The 16844-nt window shown below is 42.7% G+C and overlaps 6 protein-coding genes across 6 annotated transcripts; 3 read left to right on the top strand and 3 right to left on the bottom strand.

The window, feature by feature from the left end:
• Positions 1-148: 148 nt before the first annotated feature.
• V2V93DRAFT_373848 (uncharacterized protein) lies at positions 149-1898 on the bottom strand. Its single transcript, XM_066911093.1, has 2 exons — positions 1619-1898; positions 149-1554 (listed from the first exon to the last, which is right to left on the bottom strand). Exon 2 carries the CDS (start codon positions 1512-1514, stop codon positions 516-518), a length of 999 nt encoding a protein of 332 aa, XP_066764303.1. The 5' UTR covers positions 1515-1554; positions 1619-1898; the 3' UTR covers positions 149-515.
• Positions 1899-5864: 3966 nt separating this feature from the next.
• V2V93DRAFT_373843 (uncharacterized protein) lies at positions 5865-7025 on the top strand. Its single transcript, XM_066911092.1, has 3 exons — positions 5865-6103; positions 6172-6545; positions 6602-7025. The coding sequence occupies exons 1-3, from the start codon at positions 5984-5986 to the stop codon at positions 6903-6905; spliced, it is 798 nt and encodes a 265-aa protein (XP_066764302.1). The 5' UTR covers positions 5865-5983; the 3' UTR covers positions 6906-7025.
• Positions 7026-7168: 143 nt separating this feature from the next.
• Positions 7169-9129, top strand: V2V93DRAFT_373840 (DNA polymerase alpha/epsilon subunit B-domain-containing protein). Its single transcript, XM_066911091.1, has 6 exons — positions 7169-7310; positions 7381-7576; positions 7636-8124; positions 8191-8543; positions 8608-8735; positions 8787-9129. Exons 1-6 carry the CDS (start codon positions 7243-7245, stop codon positions 9008-9010), a joined length of 1458 nt encoding a protein of 485 aa, XP_066764301.1. The 5' UTR covers positions 7169-7242; the 3' UTR covers positions 9011-9129.
• V2V93DRAFT_373837 (uncharacterized protein) lies at positions 9063-9970 on the bottom strand. The gene is made up of 3 exons (XM_066911090.1): positions 9685-9970; positions 9583-9616; positions 9063-9523 (listed from the first exon to the last, which is right to left on the bottom strand). Exons 1-3 carry the CDS (start codon positions 9700-9702, stop codon positions 9135-9137), a joined length of 441 nt encoding a protein of 146 aa, XP_066764300.1. The 5' UTR covers positions 9703-9970; the 3' UTR covers positions 9063-9134.
• A 127-nt stretch (positions 9971-10097) lies between these two features.
• On the bottom strand, positions 10098-11372 carry V2V93DRAFT_373836 (3-oxo-5-alpha-steroid 4-dehydrogenase-domain-containing protein). The gene is made up of 2 exons (XM_066911089.1): positions 11020-11372; positions 10098-10966 (listed from the first exon to the last, which is right to left on the bottom strand). The coding sequence occupies exons 1-2, from the start codon at positions 11258-11260 to the stop codon at positions 10311-10313; spliced, it is 897 nt and encodes a 298-aa protein (XP_066764299.1). The 5' UTR covers positions 11261-11372; the 3' UTR covers positions 10098-10310.
• Positions 11373-11646: 274 nt separating this feature from the next.
• On the top strand, positions 11647-16475 carry V2V93DRAFT_381932 (SNF2 family N-terminal domain-containing protein; the record flags this gene model as incomplete). The annotated part of the gene is made up of 5 exons (XM_066912129.1): positions 11647-14238; positions 14295-14351; positions 14402-15393; positions 15448-15888; positions 15950-16475. 5 exons carry the CDS (start codon positions 11647-11649, stop codon positions 16473-16475), a joined length of 4608 nt encoding a protein of 1535 aa, XP_066764298.1.
• Positions 16476-16844: the final 369 nt, after the last annotated feature.

Below are 16844 nucleotides of genomic sequence, written 5' to 3'. Positions count from 1 at the left end.
GAAGCATGAGCCAGAAAGTAGTGCTCACAAATCACATGTGTATTCGCAAGTTGTGATTCGGCACAAACTCTATATTCTCGGAGCTCGCTCGTGCAAGTGTGGATTGGCAGTGCGAGAGTTTCAGAAATTGATAGACTTCACAATTGATGTGCGGCATACATTTTTGTTCTACTGAGGTAAAAATCAGCAAGTTTTAGAGCTAAACACCGGTACATTCCAATAATAGAGTAAAGACCCAGACAATATAAGCAGATAAAATTCCCAGTAAATAACACCTTGAAATCTATACAAAAAGACATATGAAAAATAACAAATACAACTAGACGCCCTTGAGCAGCTCAGAAAGCAAACTCAGTTTTCTGTACATTATAAGTGCACTGGCAAGAAAACAAATAAATCATCCAGCAACACTTTAATCCCTTAGGTTTTTTTTTTTTTGTTTGTTTCAATCTCTTTATGTTCTTGCTTCAACGACGGCAGTAAATCACACTTCGCTTCGCTAGAGTCTTATCAGTTCAAGACTCATAAACACCTACAATGATGTGATCTTTGACAACCAGTAGCACATCGTTAGTGTAATGAGGATCAACCTCGTCGCGTACTGACACTCGCTTCATTTTGTCAATCGACAAGCCAGCCACAGAGGAGGAGCGACCGACAATTTCGGTACTCCGCAACAGTCGCTTACCGCCGAGGCACACCCATCGACGGCCAGCAGCAGCTCGTAAAATAGAAAGCTCGTCAGAGTCATCAGCCTGACCGACCTGGTCAGTCCAAAGATCCATTACGTCCTTGTATGTAGGCTTGGCCACAGCTTCCTCATCCTTGTATGCGTTGCCGATGGCTCCACCAGGGTGGTAGCGGCCAAAGTTCTGCTTACGCTCCTCGCGCTCGGCAGTAATAATTTCCGAGAGCGTGATGCAGATAGCATCTCCAACAGCCAGGCAGGCGGTGGTCGTCGTCGTAGGGGCAGGAACCCCGTAAAGCTCGCGCTCGTTGAGGGCGTTAGGGATCGCGGCTGAGACGACAGCAGCTGACATATGGCCGAGCGGAGAGTCAGGTTTGCAGGTCAGCAAAATGCGCGGCATCGATGCCGGGACATGAGGCATCAACTGCAAGATCTCAGGAGTGGCACCCGAGGCGGTGATCATAAAGAGAATGTCGCCCGGACGAACTATACCTAGGTCTCCGTGCAACGCATCGCAAGGGTGGAGAGTGGTGGCATGAATGCAGAGAGAGTTCATAGTGGCACAAAGCTTGTCTGCGATCTTTCCGGACTTGCCCATGCCGACTAAAACAATTTTTCCGCCAGAAAGAAGCGAGTTGTGCATGATCTGGATGGCCGAGATATAACTGCTTTGAGTTGCGGCGTCGGTGGAATACAAGGTGTCGAGATGAGAGAGTGTCATGGCCTGACTTTTGATTATCGTCGAAGTGGTGCTCATGATGACACTGGGAGAGGTTTCTCCGGGAGGGGTGAGAAGATTGAGCGAACCGTTTGCCATTTTGTGCATTGAAGCGGAAGAAAGGAGTGTATTTGTAATGATCGGAAGCCTGATAACCAGAAAGTCAGCGAAGGGGCTCGAGGGGCGAACACAAGCGACGAAGAAAGACGAACCGAGAAGAAAGGAGTTAAAAAGCTGAAGAGCACTGCCTAGGTGAGCAGAAGACACAATAAAAGGAGCAGGCGTTGGTGGAAAACTGGTGAATGCGAGTAGAGTGGCTATCGGGTGCGATTAGGTAGACTTGATAGCTGGGTTCGGGAACGATAAAAGGGAGGTGAACGTATGCGACTGTCGATCGGGGGTGCCCGAGATACTTATATATTCGGGCGGAGCACGCGGGCGGTGGTGAGCGCGGCGACGTGGGTACGGTGGCAGAGCAGAGAAGGGGACGGCCGAAGACAAGCGAGGACGAGAGTTGGAGGCCGTACCCAAATCATGATACAAATCATAGCGTAGAGCCCATTGCCTGGGTCCGCCTCTTGGCTGTACCGCTGACCCATCAAATTATGCTGACCCAGCCTTTGGGTCACTTTATTTAATGACGTAAGACTCAGTCAAGGGTCTTGTGTGTATTACCCTGCGCAACCCGACACAGATCTAACAGGTAATCTAGCTAGATGTTCTGGATAGAGGATATTTTTATCATCATCAGCAAGACTACGAACTTGACGCATAAGTAGATCTTTAGAGGCAGCGAGCCTTGATAATGACTAGCAGTAGAGACTGCTTAGATATACCGCCATGAGGATTTGTCTTTTTTGTTGACATGCTACTTCAATACTTCAGCACCCGACGGCTCGCCAGCAAAGCATATCGCTGAAAAGCAGCTGCCTACTCTTTCAACTCTAAAAATCATCTGATATTCACTTGCAGAGCAATAGAATCCACCAGTTTGCCCTGGTTTGCTCTCCTTAACTGCTTTGCCTTCATCCTTCTAAATAGGCTCAGTGTCTATCGGCATCCAATACCGATCCTATATCTGAAGCTTTTCTCAATCCTCTTGATTATCTTAAGCGCTACTGCTCAATCTAGCAAGCGTGGCTTGCGCTGCGTTTCAGACCGCAAAGCAACCACTACGAAAAGATTGAATCAGCGGAAGTGAGTCGATCACATAATAGTGAGTCACAAACTAACCTCCTAGCCTACTCAGGGTTCACACGAACAGGATTGTTTAATTTAAAACAAAAAATAAAAGAAAAGGCAGTAAATAACGAATAGATCCGACTGTTCCGTAAACGGCGAAATCAGTGCTTGTACAAGGCTTTTATTTGTCTCGGAATCGGAACGCTACGTCGGAGACGACAATGTTGACCTCATCTCGAGCAAGCGGCGGACGGCGGACGGCGGACGCAGCAGCTTCCATGGCTTTAATTATACGGTATAAAGCTATTCCTCTCCTAGATGAAGTGTCTATAGAGGATTTTCTTGTAGTTTTACCTATTAGTTCGAATTGACAACGTCTTTGAATACCTCCTAAAAATTTCAAGAACTCGCTTTGCTCAAAACTGCAGCGCCCTAGCCGTTTGAAATTGACAGTCTTAACGCTTCATTTTACACTTTGCGGCGAGTAATTTTTTAAGGTTCCGAATAGATGAACCACTTACTGGATCTTCATCTGCTAAAGATGCCGGTGCATTTCCGTAGTCTATCCCCTTCATTGAAGTAGTGGCAACCAGATGACGAGTAGTCTCATTGGCTAAGACACAATAATTCTGTTTTCATCTTTCTTTCATATATAACTCTGTTGCTAACAGCACTTTCACTTTCTATCGGTGGGCCCTTCCGAGCCGCGCTGGGTGTAAACAAACGCTTATGAATTAAGGTCTATATGACGCATTCATGACGTAGGTCATCAACCAATCCAGCTAGGGGTAGTCTGGTGCGGGTCCGGTGGAATGAGTTCAAAAAAGCATTTCAACATTAAAAATTTGAAACTAATTGCGGCGCGTGTTGAGATAAAAAAGAAACAAACTCTCAGCATGTGACCTGAATGACATTTGTTTTCAGCATGGCATTACTGATAGTAGTGTTTGATATTTGAGAAAATTTGAAATGCTACGAGCTGCAGTAATCAAGTGTGCCAATTTTGTGTGATGTACGTACAGTGAATTATTATCGTACATGAAACAAGTTTCCAACCGCAGCAAAAGTCGAGGAGATGGGGCACTAGATATGTAGTTTCTCATGATGATTCGATTCTTTCAAGATCAAGTAAGGTCAACAAGCAAAGATTGATAATATCCGTTTGAAATTAGACAATGGTCTCTACATTAATCGAATATATCGCTTTAATGTTCCTTTCAAGGCATGAACGTTTACTACTCTTCGAACGTTATTTGAGGAGTCAGCAACTCTCGTTTTCGCTCACTGTATCAGAATCCGAATATTTCAGCGCTATTTTACGGTATACAACATATTAGACTTTCTTTGATGCAAATATAATCTATAAGAAATTCTCATCATTAATTCAATCACTTTCCTGTGATACTAGAATACCTGGGATCATCTCTACTGCTCTTATCCCGCCATATGTAGAAACAAGAAGTTGCGAAAGGAAACCATGTCCTCAAGATATTGATATTTCAAATTACAGATCAGTTTGATATTTTCTACTATTGAAATCATCTGCCAACACATGCACAGCAGGCAATTATTTGTTTTTTTGCATGTGTCGCCGTAAACCATCGCCCAGGTTTCTGCGGTGTTTCTGCGATTATATCTTCAAAATCCAAAAATTGTAAGTTTCTATCATTATTTTCTTATGTTTCTGACCCAGATTCTTCCCGAAATTTTCTCGTCCCGTCGCAAAACTGCTTCTTTCAAAACTGTGCTTGGGATGGCAAATAGATTTGATTTGATGACACGCCGCTAATTTAGCTTTTTTGGCGCCGCGGGCGAACGTTGTGATTTCAGGAACCGATCACATCTGTCAGTCACTTATCACAAACCTTGGGCAAAGGACCCAGCTTAGTATCACTGTGCAAATTTGAACCTGTCGCATCTACCGAGGCTGAAACCAAATATTGCTTATTAGAAGATTAGGTTATAGCTCGAGCGTGAGAGATTAGATTCGTTTTCTCAACAGAAATGGGGCTCGTTGGCGCTTTTTGCTGATATCAACGGAGTAAATCGCAGTGTTTAAAATCAGCTTGCTTTACCATATTATGATGATATATGCTTCTTCCTGACGAATCGTTGAAACTTGCTCGGCATTCTAGACAAGTAGACGGTAAGCACTATGACGACAGCTATGTCTTGGAATGAAGCGCATACTCGCCGTTCGGCAACGAAACAGATTGCCGTTGTCTTGTCAGTGGTACGTGTTCTCTAGTTCGATATACTTTTGACAGCAGACTATTTGATTTATTATCTTTAATAGACTTTGGTGTATGGAGTAGTGAGCAAAGTAGATTGATTTTTGTGATGGGTATGAAGCAGCCTTGCGCAAGTTGCCTATTACATCATTGTAAATAAAACTACAATCTCCTGTCAGCTAAGATTTGTAGACTTCGTTGTCAAGAATTCAAACGTGATGTCATATAAAACAATTACTAAGCGAAGCATGTTTCATCTGAGTAGCAATTGTTGATTCTGGTAATTCGCAGTCGTATATATCAAGCTAGCAGCCGCTCAATAAAATATAGCTTTATTATGTCTGCGTAGAAACTGCAAATATGCCATATTGTTTGTCAAAACGAGTCAAAAAGAGTCAAAACGAGTCAAAACGACGCGTAGTTTGAATATAAATTGCTGGATGAGTCACCACAATATTCTAATTCTCTCTTAAGCCAAGGAGGCTGACATTATATCGCAAGAAACTGATAACCAGTGCATTGGTTCAAGTAGAAAAACAGCAGTAGGAAGTGACACAGATTACAGAAAAAAAGACCATACAAACTCCAAGACAAGTTGAAAACAGTATTGAATTCAGATGAAGTAGATGTGCCGGCAAAGATCAGTTCGAGTAGTCGTTTTTCTTGAATGCAAGATGAACTTTGATTAATTTATCAGTTCACAAGACCTTTCTCGCCATAGATATCAACAGCTCTTTTTTCTTATATTTTATTAATAGATTGAGAGTATTGTCAGTATTCTGCTCGCGGTGAATGGAATGCAACAAATGGAGTTATCGTTGAACAAGTTCCAATTTTTAACTCGTTCATTGGATGAGGTGACCAGCATTAACTCAGTTACTCTAATTTCCAAATAATAAAATCACCTATTATTTCGAAAATTGAATCGATGACTATCATTCTTAAAAATGAAGCAAAGACGTGTAATGAGCTGCATGAAGAGCATTGATGGTGTAGCATATCGAACGTTTGCGGCTTAAAACATGATCGCTGCGTAAGCTTCAGAATCTGTAAACCACAATTATTTTCTTTCTTTTCTGGTGCAAAATCTTTATTGATTTTATATCAGTTCAGCTTTTTTTGTAATATTAAAAATAATTTTTTTGAGAACACCTGATTTTGCAGATGCCGGAAATTTTTGAAGTCGAGACATTAGAGTCATATCGCATCAAATCACTCCCTGGTTCAGCATTCTATATACCAGACTTCATATCGGCACATGAAGAGCAGTTCTTGCTCGAGAAAGTAAGAGCGGTGAATTTTTCAAGAGTTTAAATAACTAATTTCAGGTTGATTGTCTAACACATCTCCAGATCATCAATGTCCCTGACTCCAGGTGGACAGCCCTTTCTCATCGACGACTCCAAACTTATCCCACTCAACTTCTAAAAGGATCTATTTTACCAACAGCAGATGCCCTTCCAACATGGTTGGCTATACCGTGTGTGTCTCGAATGAAGCAGTTTGGAATATGGAACGATAGCCCTCATCTCACTGCGAATCATTGCTTGATCAACAGATATGAGCCAGGAGAAGGTATCATGCCTCATGAAGATGGGGATGTATACTATCCAATGGTCGCCACTGTCAGTTTGAACGATGCGATCGTGCTGGATATATACCGAAAGGAGCTAAATGCTGGCGGTGAACGTGTTTTGGCGCATCGTATATATCAGGAACCGCGAAGGTGAGCTTTATCAGCTAATCAAAGGCACGATATACAAGCTGACGAGGAATCGATAGTCTTCTGATTACCACTGACTTGATTTATACCGACTACTTACATGGAATCCAAGAAATCACAATCGACAAAAATATAGGTCCGTCTACGATCAGTAACTGGAAAAATTTAACATTCGACACACAGCAGCGGGTTCTGCATCAAATTGGCCAGCAGCAACAAGAAGAGCGTCAAACTGGAATTTTGCCAGACGACAGAATGTATGTTAAAGGAGCCGATATACCACGGACGAAAGATAGAATAAGCTTAACATTTAGAGACGTCAAGAAAGTTAGGAATTTTTCGGCATTTATGCGGAAGTCATAGTTTCTAATATGTGCATGCAAATAATGGATATATCAATCTTTTGCAAAATTTCGACAGTATTAGGTTAAATCTGTTGTTGCATTAACCGTATTACAGACAAATCATAAATTTTTAGAACCAACCCCTTAGCATACCGTATATCTAGATCCATAATAATAGACTCCTGATGTATAACCGCGATATACTTATACTGGGCGCGTTTTTCCATAGATTGAATGGAGACACGTTATCCATCACCTCAGTCGCGTCAAACAAACAACCAAACTGTATCCTTCTACACCTCTGCACTCAATCTTGCACCACATAATCGACTGCCCTTTGCTGTAGTCATAGCTGTATGTCTTTGATGGCGCCTGTTGCCTCGTCATCTATCTCAGATTCTGCGTCGCTTCTTTCAGACCCCAAGTATGTTGGAATTGAATACTCAACACTCTTCTTGCATTTCAAATAACTAACTTCATTTATCGCGATCCAGGAAAGAAGATTCATATTCGGAATATCAAAGATGCGCTAATCCATGCCTTCCAATTGAAAAGTACGACAAAGAATTCAAAATCGATCGCAAGACTGTCAGATACGAGCAACAGTATGCCAATTTGTATTTCGTTCGACTGTCTATACTCAAGCGACGAGTTGAGAAAGTAGCCGCCGAGGCATGGGATGGCATAGAAGTATGATAGTCTAAAATTACTATTAAGATGTGGGCTAATACTTTTTTTTCATGTTTTAGTTTTGGAGTCAGCCAGCCAAACAAGTTGATCGAGTGTTAGATGTCAAGCAGGGCGAATTATCCTGGGTTGTGGGCACAGTATACATGGAAATGCCTCAAAAGCCCAATATTCTCGATGAGATTACTAAAGAGTTCTGGACAGTAGTGCCAATATCAAAGGACAAATTTGCAGATCCGGAGCACGATGAGATCACGCTTGAGGATGACAGCGGCCGCTTAGTTCTAGCCGGTTCGGTTATCAAAAACCAGTTGATTGTCACCGGTTGTGTTATTGCTGTTTTAGGAGCTGAGACCGCGAGTGGGGAGTTTGAGGTCAGAGATATAATTTTTCCGGGACTTGCTCCGCAGATTCCGCGATCGATCAGCACGAGTACCTCGAAGCGATATATAGCTCTAATATCCGGGTTGGATATCAGTGGAAGTATTCATCAAGGATACGAAACCTCGCTCTTGATTGAGTATTTAATGGGAGAACTTGGCAGCGACCCGGTATGTTGAACGGATAATTTTATGTCTAAACGGCTCGGTTATGATTGAAGATTAACAAATTTATAGAGTTTTGCTCACGGATCTGATATTGTGCATGCCATTTTTGCAGGAAATTCATTAGCTGAGGCCTCTGAATCCGATTCAGATAGTGCAAACAGCCTATTACCATCAAAAGACAAAAAATATGGCTACGATAAAGCATCTTACGATTCAAAGCCGACAGAGACGTTAGATAGTATACTGGCTGAGTTGAGTATGTCGCTTTCTATTGATCTAATGCCAGGAGATCAAGATCTTACGAACTCATCAATGCCTCAGCAACCGATTCATCCAGCGCTGTTACCTAAAACGCGCCGGTTTGTAAAATCCACTTTTACAACAGTAACCAATCCATATTGGTGTGAAGTAGATGGTGCCAGGCAAGTAACTTCCTTTTGTTGCATTGGTCTCTAAGAACTGGACTAATAATTTCAACAAAAACAGAATACTTGGAACTGGTGGCCAAGCTATTAGCGATATTTACAAATACGTAAAGGGAGATGATAGGATTGAGATGATGAAATCCACTTTGCTTTGGCAGCATTGTGCTCCGACCGCTCCCGATACCCTCTGTAAGTGATCATATTTTCAGCTTTATTTAGTCGGTTTTAACATATCACCAGGGAGCTATCCATTTCAAGACAAAGACCCATTCATTCTAGATGAGTGTCCGCATGTATACTTTGCTGGAAATCAGCCTGAATTTGCTACGACAGTCATGCAGGGTGATGATGGCCAGAGGGTTAGAATCATTGCGTTGCCAAAGTTTTCAGTGACAAAAGAGATTGTCTTGCTTGATATCGATACACTAGAATGTGAAGTGGTATCGTTCAAAGCTGGCGTATAATTTTTATACATAGTGGCAAAACTTTTGAATTTAGCCATATGTTCGAATAAGATATAGTATATAGTATGCAATGTTTGTTATTGTAAGATAATATAATACAAGTGAAATGGCATATCGTATCATCTCAAGGATCAAAGGAATCATCTGATTTGTAAACGAACCGATAGCCCGTTGACCCTACCAGGAATCGACCATCTGGCTGAGGCCGAAGTATCAACGTCTCTGAAAAGCCATACAGCCCCTTTGATCTATCTGTTCCTAGTCGTACTTTTCCTTCCGTCGTTAAGACTACCGACGGTAACCCATTTGTACCACCAGCTAATGGAATGCAGTTGTGTCCTGTCACATCGTGAGATGTTACTGGCATTTTTTGATATAGCTCTGCGTACGCGGATCCGCCGACTATTGGATTTCCGTTGAAAACAATAGGCGCAGTCGGTTCGAATAAGTCCGGAATAGACTCACGACTACTATCAAGTGCTGTGTAATACTTTCCGATAAATGTTTTGGCTCCTGCTCAGGCATCTCAGGATTAGTGTTATCATTCTCGAGAAGTGAGAAAATATGTATACCTCTATTAATTATGTCCAGCATATTGCCGAAATCCTATGTTTTCAAAACTCTTGTTAGACTGAGACTCTTTTGATAACTTCAAACCTTTGTCAAATACATACAGCGTCAGTTGTCGCCATCTTCTCCTTCTTTAATTCACCAAGCGATTGCTTTAAGAAAATTGAATTCTATACAAACTGGATGATTAAGCTAGATCAAGTTTCGACAATGAACCAAGAAGCCAAGGAGCTTCTCGCCGCTACTTTAACAATTCCCAAAATGCTGTATACTCTTTATGTATCGGTACGCAAAATACGAGTTTTGATAATTGAAAATGAAAATGCTAGTTGAATACGTCGAAAATCCTTGACATCTTCAGCCAAAATAGCCTATACAAACCCTAACCTCGCTTCCTTATGTGGCTACGGTTCAACAGTTAGAATACTCGATCATACTGACTGGATATAGTCGCGAATAGAAAGCATGGAACATGTGAAATATTAAAGTAATACATCACGTTTCCGAAAGTACCTTGTTCATTTACTAAAATATTACGCTGCAATTAAATTAGTCTATCGACAAAACACTCTCCTTTATATTACAACACACATCACGCAATCAAAGTTTTCGAGCCTCAAGTCAATTCTTTGCTTTGGACACATAGCTCCTGCTCATCATTCCAATCAGTTTTCTTAAACCGTCATTTTCGGGCACGCAAATTCTGACATTCGTCGATGAGGATCACCACCTAAGCAATATAAGGAAAAATCGCCTTTCTTGCCTTGGGATATTTGCCAGCAAATTCATGCTTGTATTTGCTGTGCTTTTTCAAAGCCCACTTGTACATTGTAGCAGTCGACACCAGCCAAAACAATGCAGCAGACCAGCTTCTAGACAGCAAAACTACAGCCAGCCACGCAAGACTCTCAAAGAAGTAGTTTGGGCAAGAAACCAAGCTGAAGCCATATCCGTACGGAATCTTGCGCTGAGTGGTACCTTTAGGGCGGAGAGATGAGAGAATCAAATGCGTCACAAAATTCGAAAATTCAGCATAAACCCACAGGGCGACCAAGCCGTAGTAGACAAAGCCGGGCAGATCTGAGCAAGCACCGGGCGCGTAAACAAAATAAGCCAACAAGAAGCCAGACAGAAGCCAATAGTGAGCCGAGTTACGGGCGATATAAAGAGCAGGCATAGAAGCATTTGAAAATCTATGGACAAACATCGTCTCGAACTCACGCTTGATATAATGTAATAGGATAAGGTCGAGGACGGTGGCTTGGATAGTCGAGTGCTCAAATGTTTTGCCGTATACGATCGACTGAAAATTGTAAAAAAACAAATGGATAAAAATTGGTCCGGCATACTCAATATAGAAAACTGTGGACCAGCTAACTTGTAAACCTGCAACAACGTGTTAATTGAAACATCACAAGATTCTTCAGTCTAATACTTACCCAGATCTTTGACATAGACAATAGAGTTGTCCTGCAGATCGTACTTCTCTAATAAAGTACCCGGAAGCAGTCGAGTATTATCAATCAAAGTCAACCTTAATCGTTCAGTGCCCAGCTTTGTGACCTCGCTGATGGAAGCGACGAGCGACTCAACAGTGGCCGACGCGTCGATGTCTAAAGTTGGAGGAAGACGGCTGATCTTCGCTTTTGGCGATTTTGTTCGCAAATTGATAGTAACCATTGTGCTGGACAATTACAAACAGATATCGAGTTGCTTCCTTTTTGCTGCTGCTGCTGCTGAAACGGGTCGCTAGCTGTATTGAATAGATCTTGAGATTGCTTTCTTGGCCAGGCAATCCGGCGCGAGTCACTGTTGGGGCATGCCATTTACTATCACGTGACAAATTATAAAATTAAGGTTTCAAAGATGGAAATACGGATGTATCGCCGGCTATAAGCAATTAATTACTATTGGCATCTTTTGATATTCAGGATTACGCGTACGGGCAATAAATACCATTTGCCATTATACTACTATCTGAATAATTTTGACAAATGAATTTTGAAGATTTTTTTGATAGCAGTTTTGCAAGAGCGTTGGACAAAATTTAGAGGATCCGGATCGCGATGAACATCACAAATTCTATCAACATTAATTCCGAACATATATCTTTCTTTAATAGCGACGTGGCATCGAGCATCATTCGCCAACATGCCTTTCCTTACGAATATAAATCTGTTTCTAACTCAACAAAGCGACGCCGATTAAGCAGCGGAGGAATCGATCTTGCGCCTAGTGGTGAGCCTCTGTCATCGTCGCTTACGGTGCAGAGCACAGGAATCGAGGCGTATGAAGACCAGTGCGTACTATTTCGAAATGCCGTATTCCTGAACTTCTTCTCGGACGAAATTCAGAAGACAGACAAAAAGAGATTTGAAAATTCTGTGGAAGATATTCTGAATCACTTAAAGACTACGCCAGATCAAGACGCCGTCTATCGCGTGCCCTGCAAGCTGAAATTGACAGAGTCTAACAAAAAGATCGAAGTCTTTGCCCAAATATCAAAATTTCCTCTTTTATGTGCATTTTGGGTTTTATTTGATAGTCAGTTAATCAACGATGTTGAACTATTTACCTCAGCCATTTCTTCGCGCAAGGTCTGCTACGATGGTAGTCCGCTCAGTGTGCCGGCTGCTACCTTCTGCCTAAAGAAAAAGGGAAACACAGATTTTGAATACTATATTGATTTCGGGATTGCACTGCCGAACTCGTGCTACTCGACAGTGGCAGCAGCTGATCTGACAGTTTTTCCTATATACGGACGAATCCTCCACCGCGCGTTCCCTTCCGTACCTCAAGACAGAATCGACCTTCTTCTTCCGGAGCACGAGTTGCAAAAAGCTTACGACAAGGGTGAGACAATGACGATGATACGTCCGCGCGTAAAACCAATTCAGTTTTATCAAGCTATTTGCAGTCACAAATTACCTGACGCCGGAACTTTAATCCAGCATCCTGAGCTCAACACCGACTTGCTGGACTACCAGCGACAGACGGTTCAGTGGTGTCTGGCGCAGGAAGGAAAAATTGTATCTGGTGACAAGAAGACACTGCTTGGTGCGACTGAATCAGATCTTACTTTTCCACCTTGGGGATGGTCACGATTATTTGAGCATGGATCTGATGTCTGGGTTGCTCCAGAACTAGGTCTGATGTGTAAATCTGAGGCCGAACTGAGACGTAATACATTTGAGCAATTTAAGGCTGGTGGCGCTAAAGGATTGATTGCCGAGGAGATGGGATTGGGAAAGTCTTTAGAGACTATTGCACTGATTCTGCTCAATAAGCGACCATTAAACGAACTCAGACTACCAGTCATAGATTTATATTCTGGAGATGTGGTGACCAAAGCGAAGACGACACTGATTATTACTCCTGCAAGTATTCACAAGCAGTGGGTCGAAGAATTTCACAAACACTCGCCGTCATTGTCTGTTTACGTCTACCGAGGAGCTACAAATGGTGTTGACCTTATATCAGCCGAGGCGATGGCCGAGTACGACGTTGTTTTGACTACATATAATGTTATTGCGCGTGAGCTCCATTACGCTCTCAAAATTCCAAATCGCAGTATGCGCCAAGAGCGAAAATACGAGCGAGTTATAAGTCCTTTGGTTAAACTTCAATTTTGGAGAGTTCTTTTGGACGAAGTTCAATTGGTGGAAACAGGAGTCGGAAATGCGGCTCAAGTTGCCAGAATTATTCCAAGATTTCACGCCTGGGGAGTTTCTGGCACTCCGGTCCGGAACGAGCTGTCTGATTTAGCTGGATTATTACTTTTTCTTCGCTTTATCCCGTTTACTCAGGGTCACAGCTCAAAAGTCTGGCAAAGATTATGTCACAATCCTGCTGGATTCTGCGATTTGTTTAACAGATGTAGTGTCCGGCACACAAAGGACATGGTGAAAGACAGCATTGCACTGCCGCCTCAGAGAAGAATTGTGCTAACAATTCCATTTACCACAATTGAGGAAAATAATTATCGGCATTTATTCCAGCAGTTTCTGGATGACTGTGGCTTCACGCCTGAAGGAGATCCTGCACGTGATGATTGGGACCCTGCAGTTGAATTGCCGAAAATGAGCCGGTGGCTCGGTCGATTGAGACAGACATGTTGTCATGCTCAGATTGGAACTGGTAATCGACGTGCTTTAGGAGGAGGACCACTGCGAACAGTGAAAGATGTCTTGGAAGCTATGTATGAGAATGCCCACGCGTCGGTATTGACTGATCAGCGTCTGCTCTGGACTCTGAAAATCCAGAGAAGCCAGTTACTTGAGCAAGCTGAGAAGCGTGATGAGGCGCTAATACTTCTGACTGAGGCTTGTAAAGGCATCAGAGAAATTCTTGCACAGTGTCGAAAGCAGCTAGCTGAAGAGACTGATAAACAAAAAGAATTTCGAAAAAAGGTTGAAGACCACGACAAGGGATCTGAGAAGCTGGTTTCGAAAAGCAAGAATGATGATTCTGAGTCAGAAGAAGAAGGAGAAGAAGAAGACGAGCAGAAGCGCGACGAACGGTTAATGATGGACCAACTGGAAAAGGAAGAAGAGGAAAAGCTCAAGAGTCGTGTGCTATCTGCACGACTGCGCGTGCGTACATTTTTGGAGCTCGAGCATCGATGCCTATTTTTCATAGGCAGTATATACTTTCAGAAGGTGCCTTACTATTTCTTAAGCGGTTGAGTCGCAGCAATATTACTAACAAATTTCAGGAAAGCAAAGCTTTAGAAGATGAGTATTATGCCTTGGCTCAGACTGCGCGGCAAGAGGTACGAACAACGACTATCTTTTAAAATTCGTTACTAATTTTATGCGATAGCTTCTTCAAGAATCTCAGCAGAAAGCACAACGATTAATGGACTCTTTGACTAGAAAGGCTAAGAGACAGAAATTTGTCGAGATCCCAGAGATTCAGGAGGTTGATGATGTCAACTATGGAATTGAAATCCGCTCCCTGGGAAGTGCTGCCCACGAAATGTGCGCTACTCTCAACGAGCAAGCAAATCTGTTGGACGGGTGGCGTGAAAAGGTCGCTTCTCTTCTTAGCCAGAATTTAGTTGACAAGGATTCAGAGCCTGATGGTGAAGAGTATGGCGAGTCCTTAGACGCTCAGGAAGAAGGCTTTTCATATCAAGAAGCGATTCGACAAGTTTTAGCTGATAGAAATGAAGCTGTTAACGGTGTTCGCAATAATTTGGTGGAGTACGATATCACGCGAGAAGACGCGATGGATAAACGCACTGAGTTAGCCAAGAGACTACTTGACGAGCGCAAAGCCGTAAAACCGCAAACTCATTTACGGTCACTAAAGCATCTAGTCGAAGACCTGAGACGCCATGTTTCACAACTTGCGTATGAGGTCGAGGGCTCAGCTGGAGAAAGACGTCATCGACTGGAAATTGAGTATACATTAGCTGATAATGAACTGACCTCACTACGAAATGTTCTGACAAGTCAGAAAAAGGCATTAGACAAGTTAGATAAGGAATTACTGTTTTTTAGATCAATATACAATGCTCGAATTGAATACTACAAGCAGCTACAACAAATATCAGATGGAGTTGCAGTGTTTGATCCAAAAGAGCAAGAGAAGTTCAAGAAAAGCGCGCTGGCCCAAGAATCCAAGCTCTTGGATAAAGTAGAGACAGGCTATGCGCGACTTCGATATTTGGAGCACCTTCGAAATTCAGTAGTTGGAAATACGGGAACAGTACCGGAGAGCGAACGAATATGTGTGATCTGTCAGTCCCCGTTTGAAGTAGGCTCTCTGACTGTGTGTGGACACCAGTACTGCCGAGAGTGCATGTTAGAGTAGGTTACTTGTTGCCGAGAAATTTGACCTGTATGACTAATTTCTATTTTCAGATGGTGGAAAGCACACCACACGTGTCCTATCTGCAAGAGAGGCTTGAAAACTCGAGATATTTATAATATCAGCTACAAGGCGATTGATATTCAAGTTCAAGAAGAGAAGACAAATCACTCTAGTCCCCCCCTTTCTCCCAAAGCCACAAGGGCAATTTATTCAGATATGAGCGAGGATTCTCTTGATAAGATCAAATCAGTCGATCTCCTGGGCTCATATGGATCTAAGACTGACATGATTCTTCGACACATGATTTGGCTTCGCGAAAATAATCCAAACGTGCAAGTCGTACTATTCTCGCAATTTACTGACTTTTTGAATCTGGTCTCGATGGCGCTGTTGCGTCACGGCATAAAGTATGCTACTGTGGAGAAAAATATGGAGCAGTTCAAATCTAATCCCGAGGTCATGTGCTTTTTGCTGCATGCAAAATCTCAATCGTATGTATTATATAATTTTATCTGAAGTCTCTTGTAATTCATTAACATTTTCAAAACCTAGGTCAGGATTGACTCTTATTAATGCGACACATGTCATTCTTTGCGAGCCCCTTTTCAATACTGCGCTTGAGCTACAAGCTATTTCGCGAGTGCATCGGATCGGTCAGACGAGGCCGACCACAGTATGGATGTATGCGATTTCTGGCACAGTTGAAGAATCTGTGCTGGCATTGACTACAAAACGACGACTGGCATTACTCGAGACAAAAGACAATGACCAACTGACCGAAGCGAAGTTAGACGCTTCAAATTCAATTCAGTTGTCTCAAAGTGCAGGACGGATGGTGGATAAGAAAGGGGAAGGCGAGATCGTGCCGCAAGATGAGATTTGGGCTTTGTTCTTTGGTGAATCCTCTGTGCACGAATCGCATCAGAAGATGGAGTTGATGGATATTGGTTTACACTCGGATCAAAGCAATGGGAGGGAAGACATGGAATCAGTTGCTACTGAGTATCGGCGGCAGGTTTTGGCTGATGCAGCAGAGCAGCGAGCTTCTGGAAGTATAGAACCGTCCGGTTTTTGTTAACTCAGTCACGCCTGCAAATATAAGCGAGAAGTCTATGTAAGTTATAGAATGTCAAAAAACTGCCTGATCCCCATCGATCTGGCAACCGGCGCCACTGCATCCAGGCGGGTAGATGCCTGTATTGTGATCTTAATCCGACCAGTTGATAGCATTCCTCAAGTCGCTGAACAGTTTGCAGGTTTTATGATGCTTGCCAGTAATTTCGTCCTATACATGGGCGTTTCGTATAGCAAGGAGCGACAGAGCTTGCGCGTTATGACCGTGTTGTTCACAGACGCACTTTAATAGGCTTTGTAATGGCTTGTAATGGGGAGAGACAGGTCGATCTGTGTCTTCCATATAGACCTGCAATTTTATTGGATGCAAAAC

The sequence above is a fragment of the Kockiozyma suomiensis genome, assembly GCF_038497685.1.
Source record: "Kockiozyma suomiensis strain NRRL Y-17356 unplaced genomic scaffold V2V93scaffold_12, whole genome shotgun sequence".
NCBI lineage: Eukaryota > Fungi > Ascomycota > Lipomycetes > Lipomycetales > Lipomycetaceae > Kockiozyma > Kockiozyma suomiensis.
Note: the sequence above shows the minus strand (reverse complement) of the source record. Positions and strands in the feature narration are given on the sequence as shown.

Excerpts from the sequence above, each read along its gene's own strand:
- V2V93DRAFT_373848 (XM_066911093.1), bottom strand. The coding sequence starts at position 1,514 with ATGCACAAAATGGCAAACGGTTCGCTCAATCTTCTCACCCCTCCCGGA.
- V2V93DRAFT_373843 (XM_066911092.1), top strand. The coding sequence starts at position 5,984 with ATGCCGGAAATTTTTGAAGTCGAGACATTAGAGTCATATCGCATCAAA. Across the intron at positions 6,104-6,171 it reads AGCAGTTCTTGCTCGAGAAA|ATCATCAATGTCCCTGACTC; the intron begins GTAAGAGCGGTG and ends ACACATCTCCAG. Across the intron at positions 6,546-6,601 it reads ATATATCAGGAACCGCGAAG|TCTTCTGATTACCACTGACT; the intron begins GTGAGCTTTATC and ends AGGAATCGATAG.
- V2V93DRAFT_373840 (XM_066911091.1), top strand. The coding sequence starts at position 7,243 with ATGTCTTTGATGGCGCCTGTTGCCTCGTCATCTATCTCAGATTCTGCG. Across the intron at positions 7,577-7,635 it reads AGGCATGGGATGGCATAGAA|TTTTGGAGTCAGCCAGCCAA; the intron begins GTATGATAGTCT and ends TTCATGTTTTAG. Across the intron at positions 8,544-8,607 it reads TGTGAAGTAGATGGTGCCAG|AATACTTGGAACTGGTGGCC; the intron begins GCAAGTAACTTC and ends CAACAAAAACAG.
- V2V93DRAFT_373837 (XM_066911090.1), bottom strand. Across the intron at positions 9,524-9,582 it reads GCTGGACATAATTAATAGAG|GAGCCAAAACATTTATCGGA; the intron begins GTATACATATTT and ends ATGCCTGAGCAG.
- V2V93DRAFT_373836 (XM_066911089.1), bottom strand. The coding sequence starts at position 11,260 with ATGGTTACTATCAATTTGCGAACAAAATCGCCAAAAGCGAAGATCAGC. Across the intron at positions 10,967-11,019 it reads TGTCTATGTCAAAGATCTGG|GTTTACAAGTTAGCTGGTCC; the intron begins GTAAGTATTAGA and ends ACGTTGTTGCAG.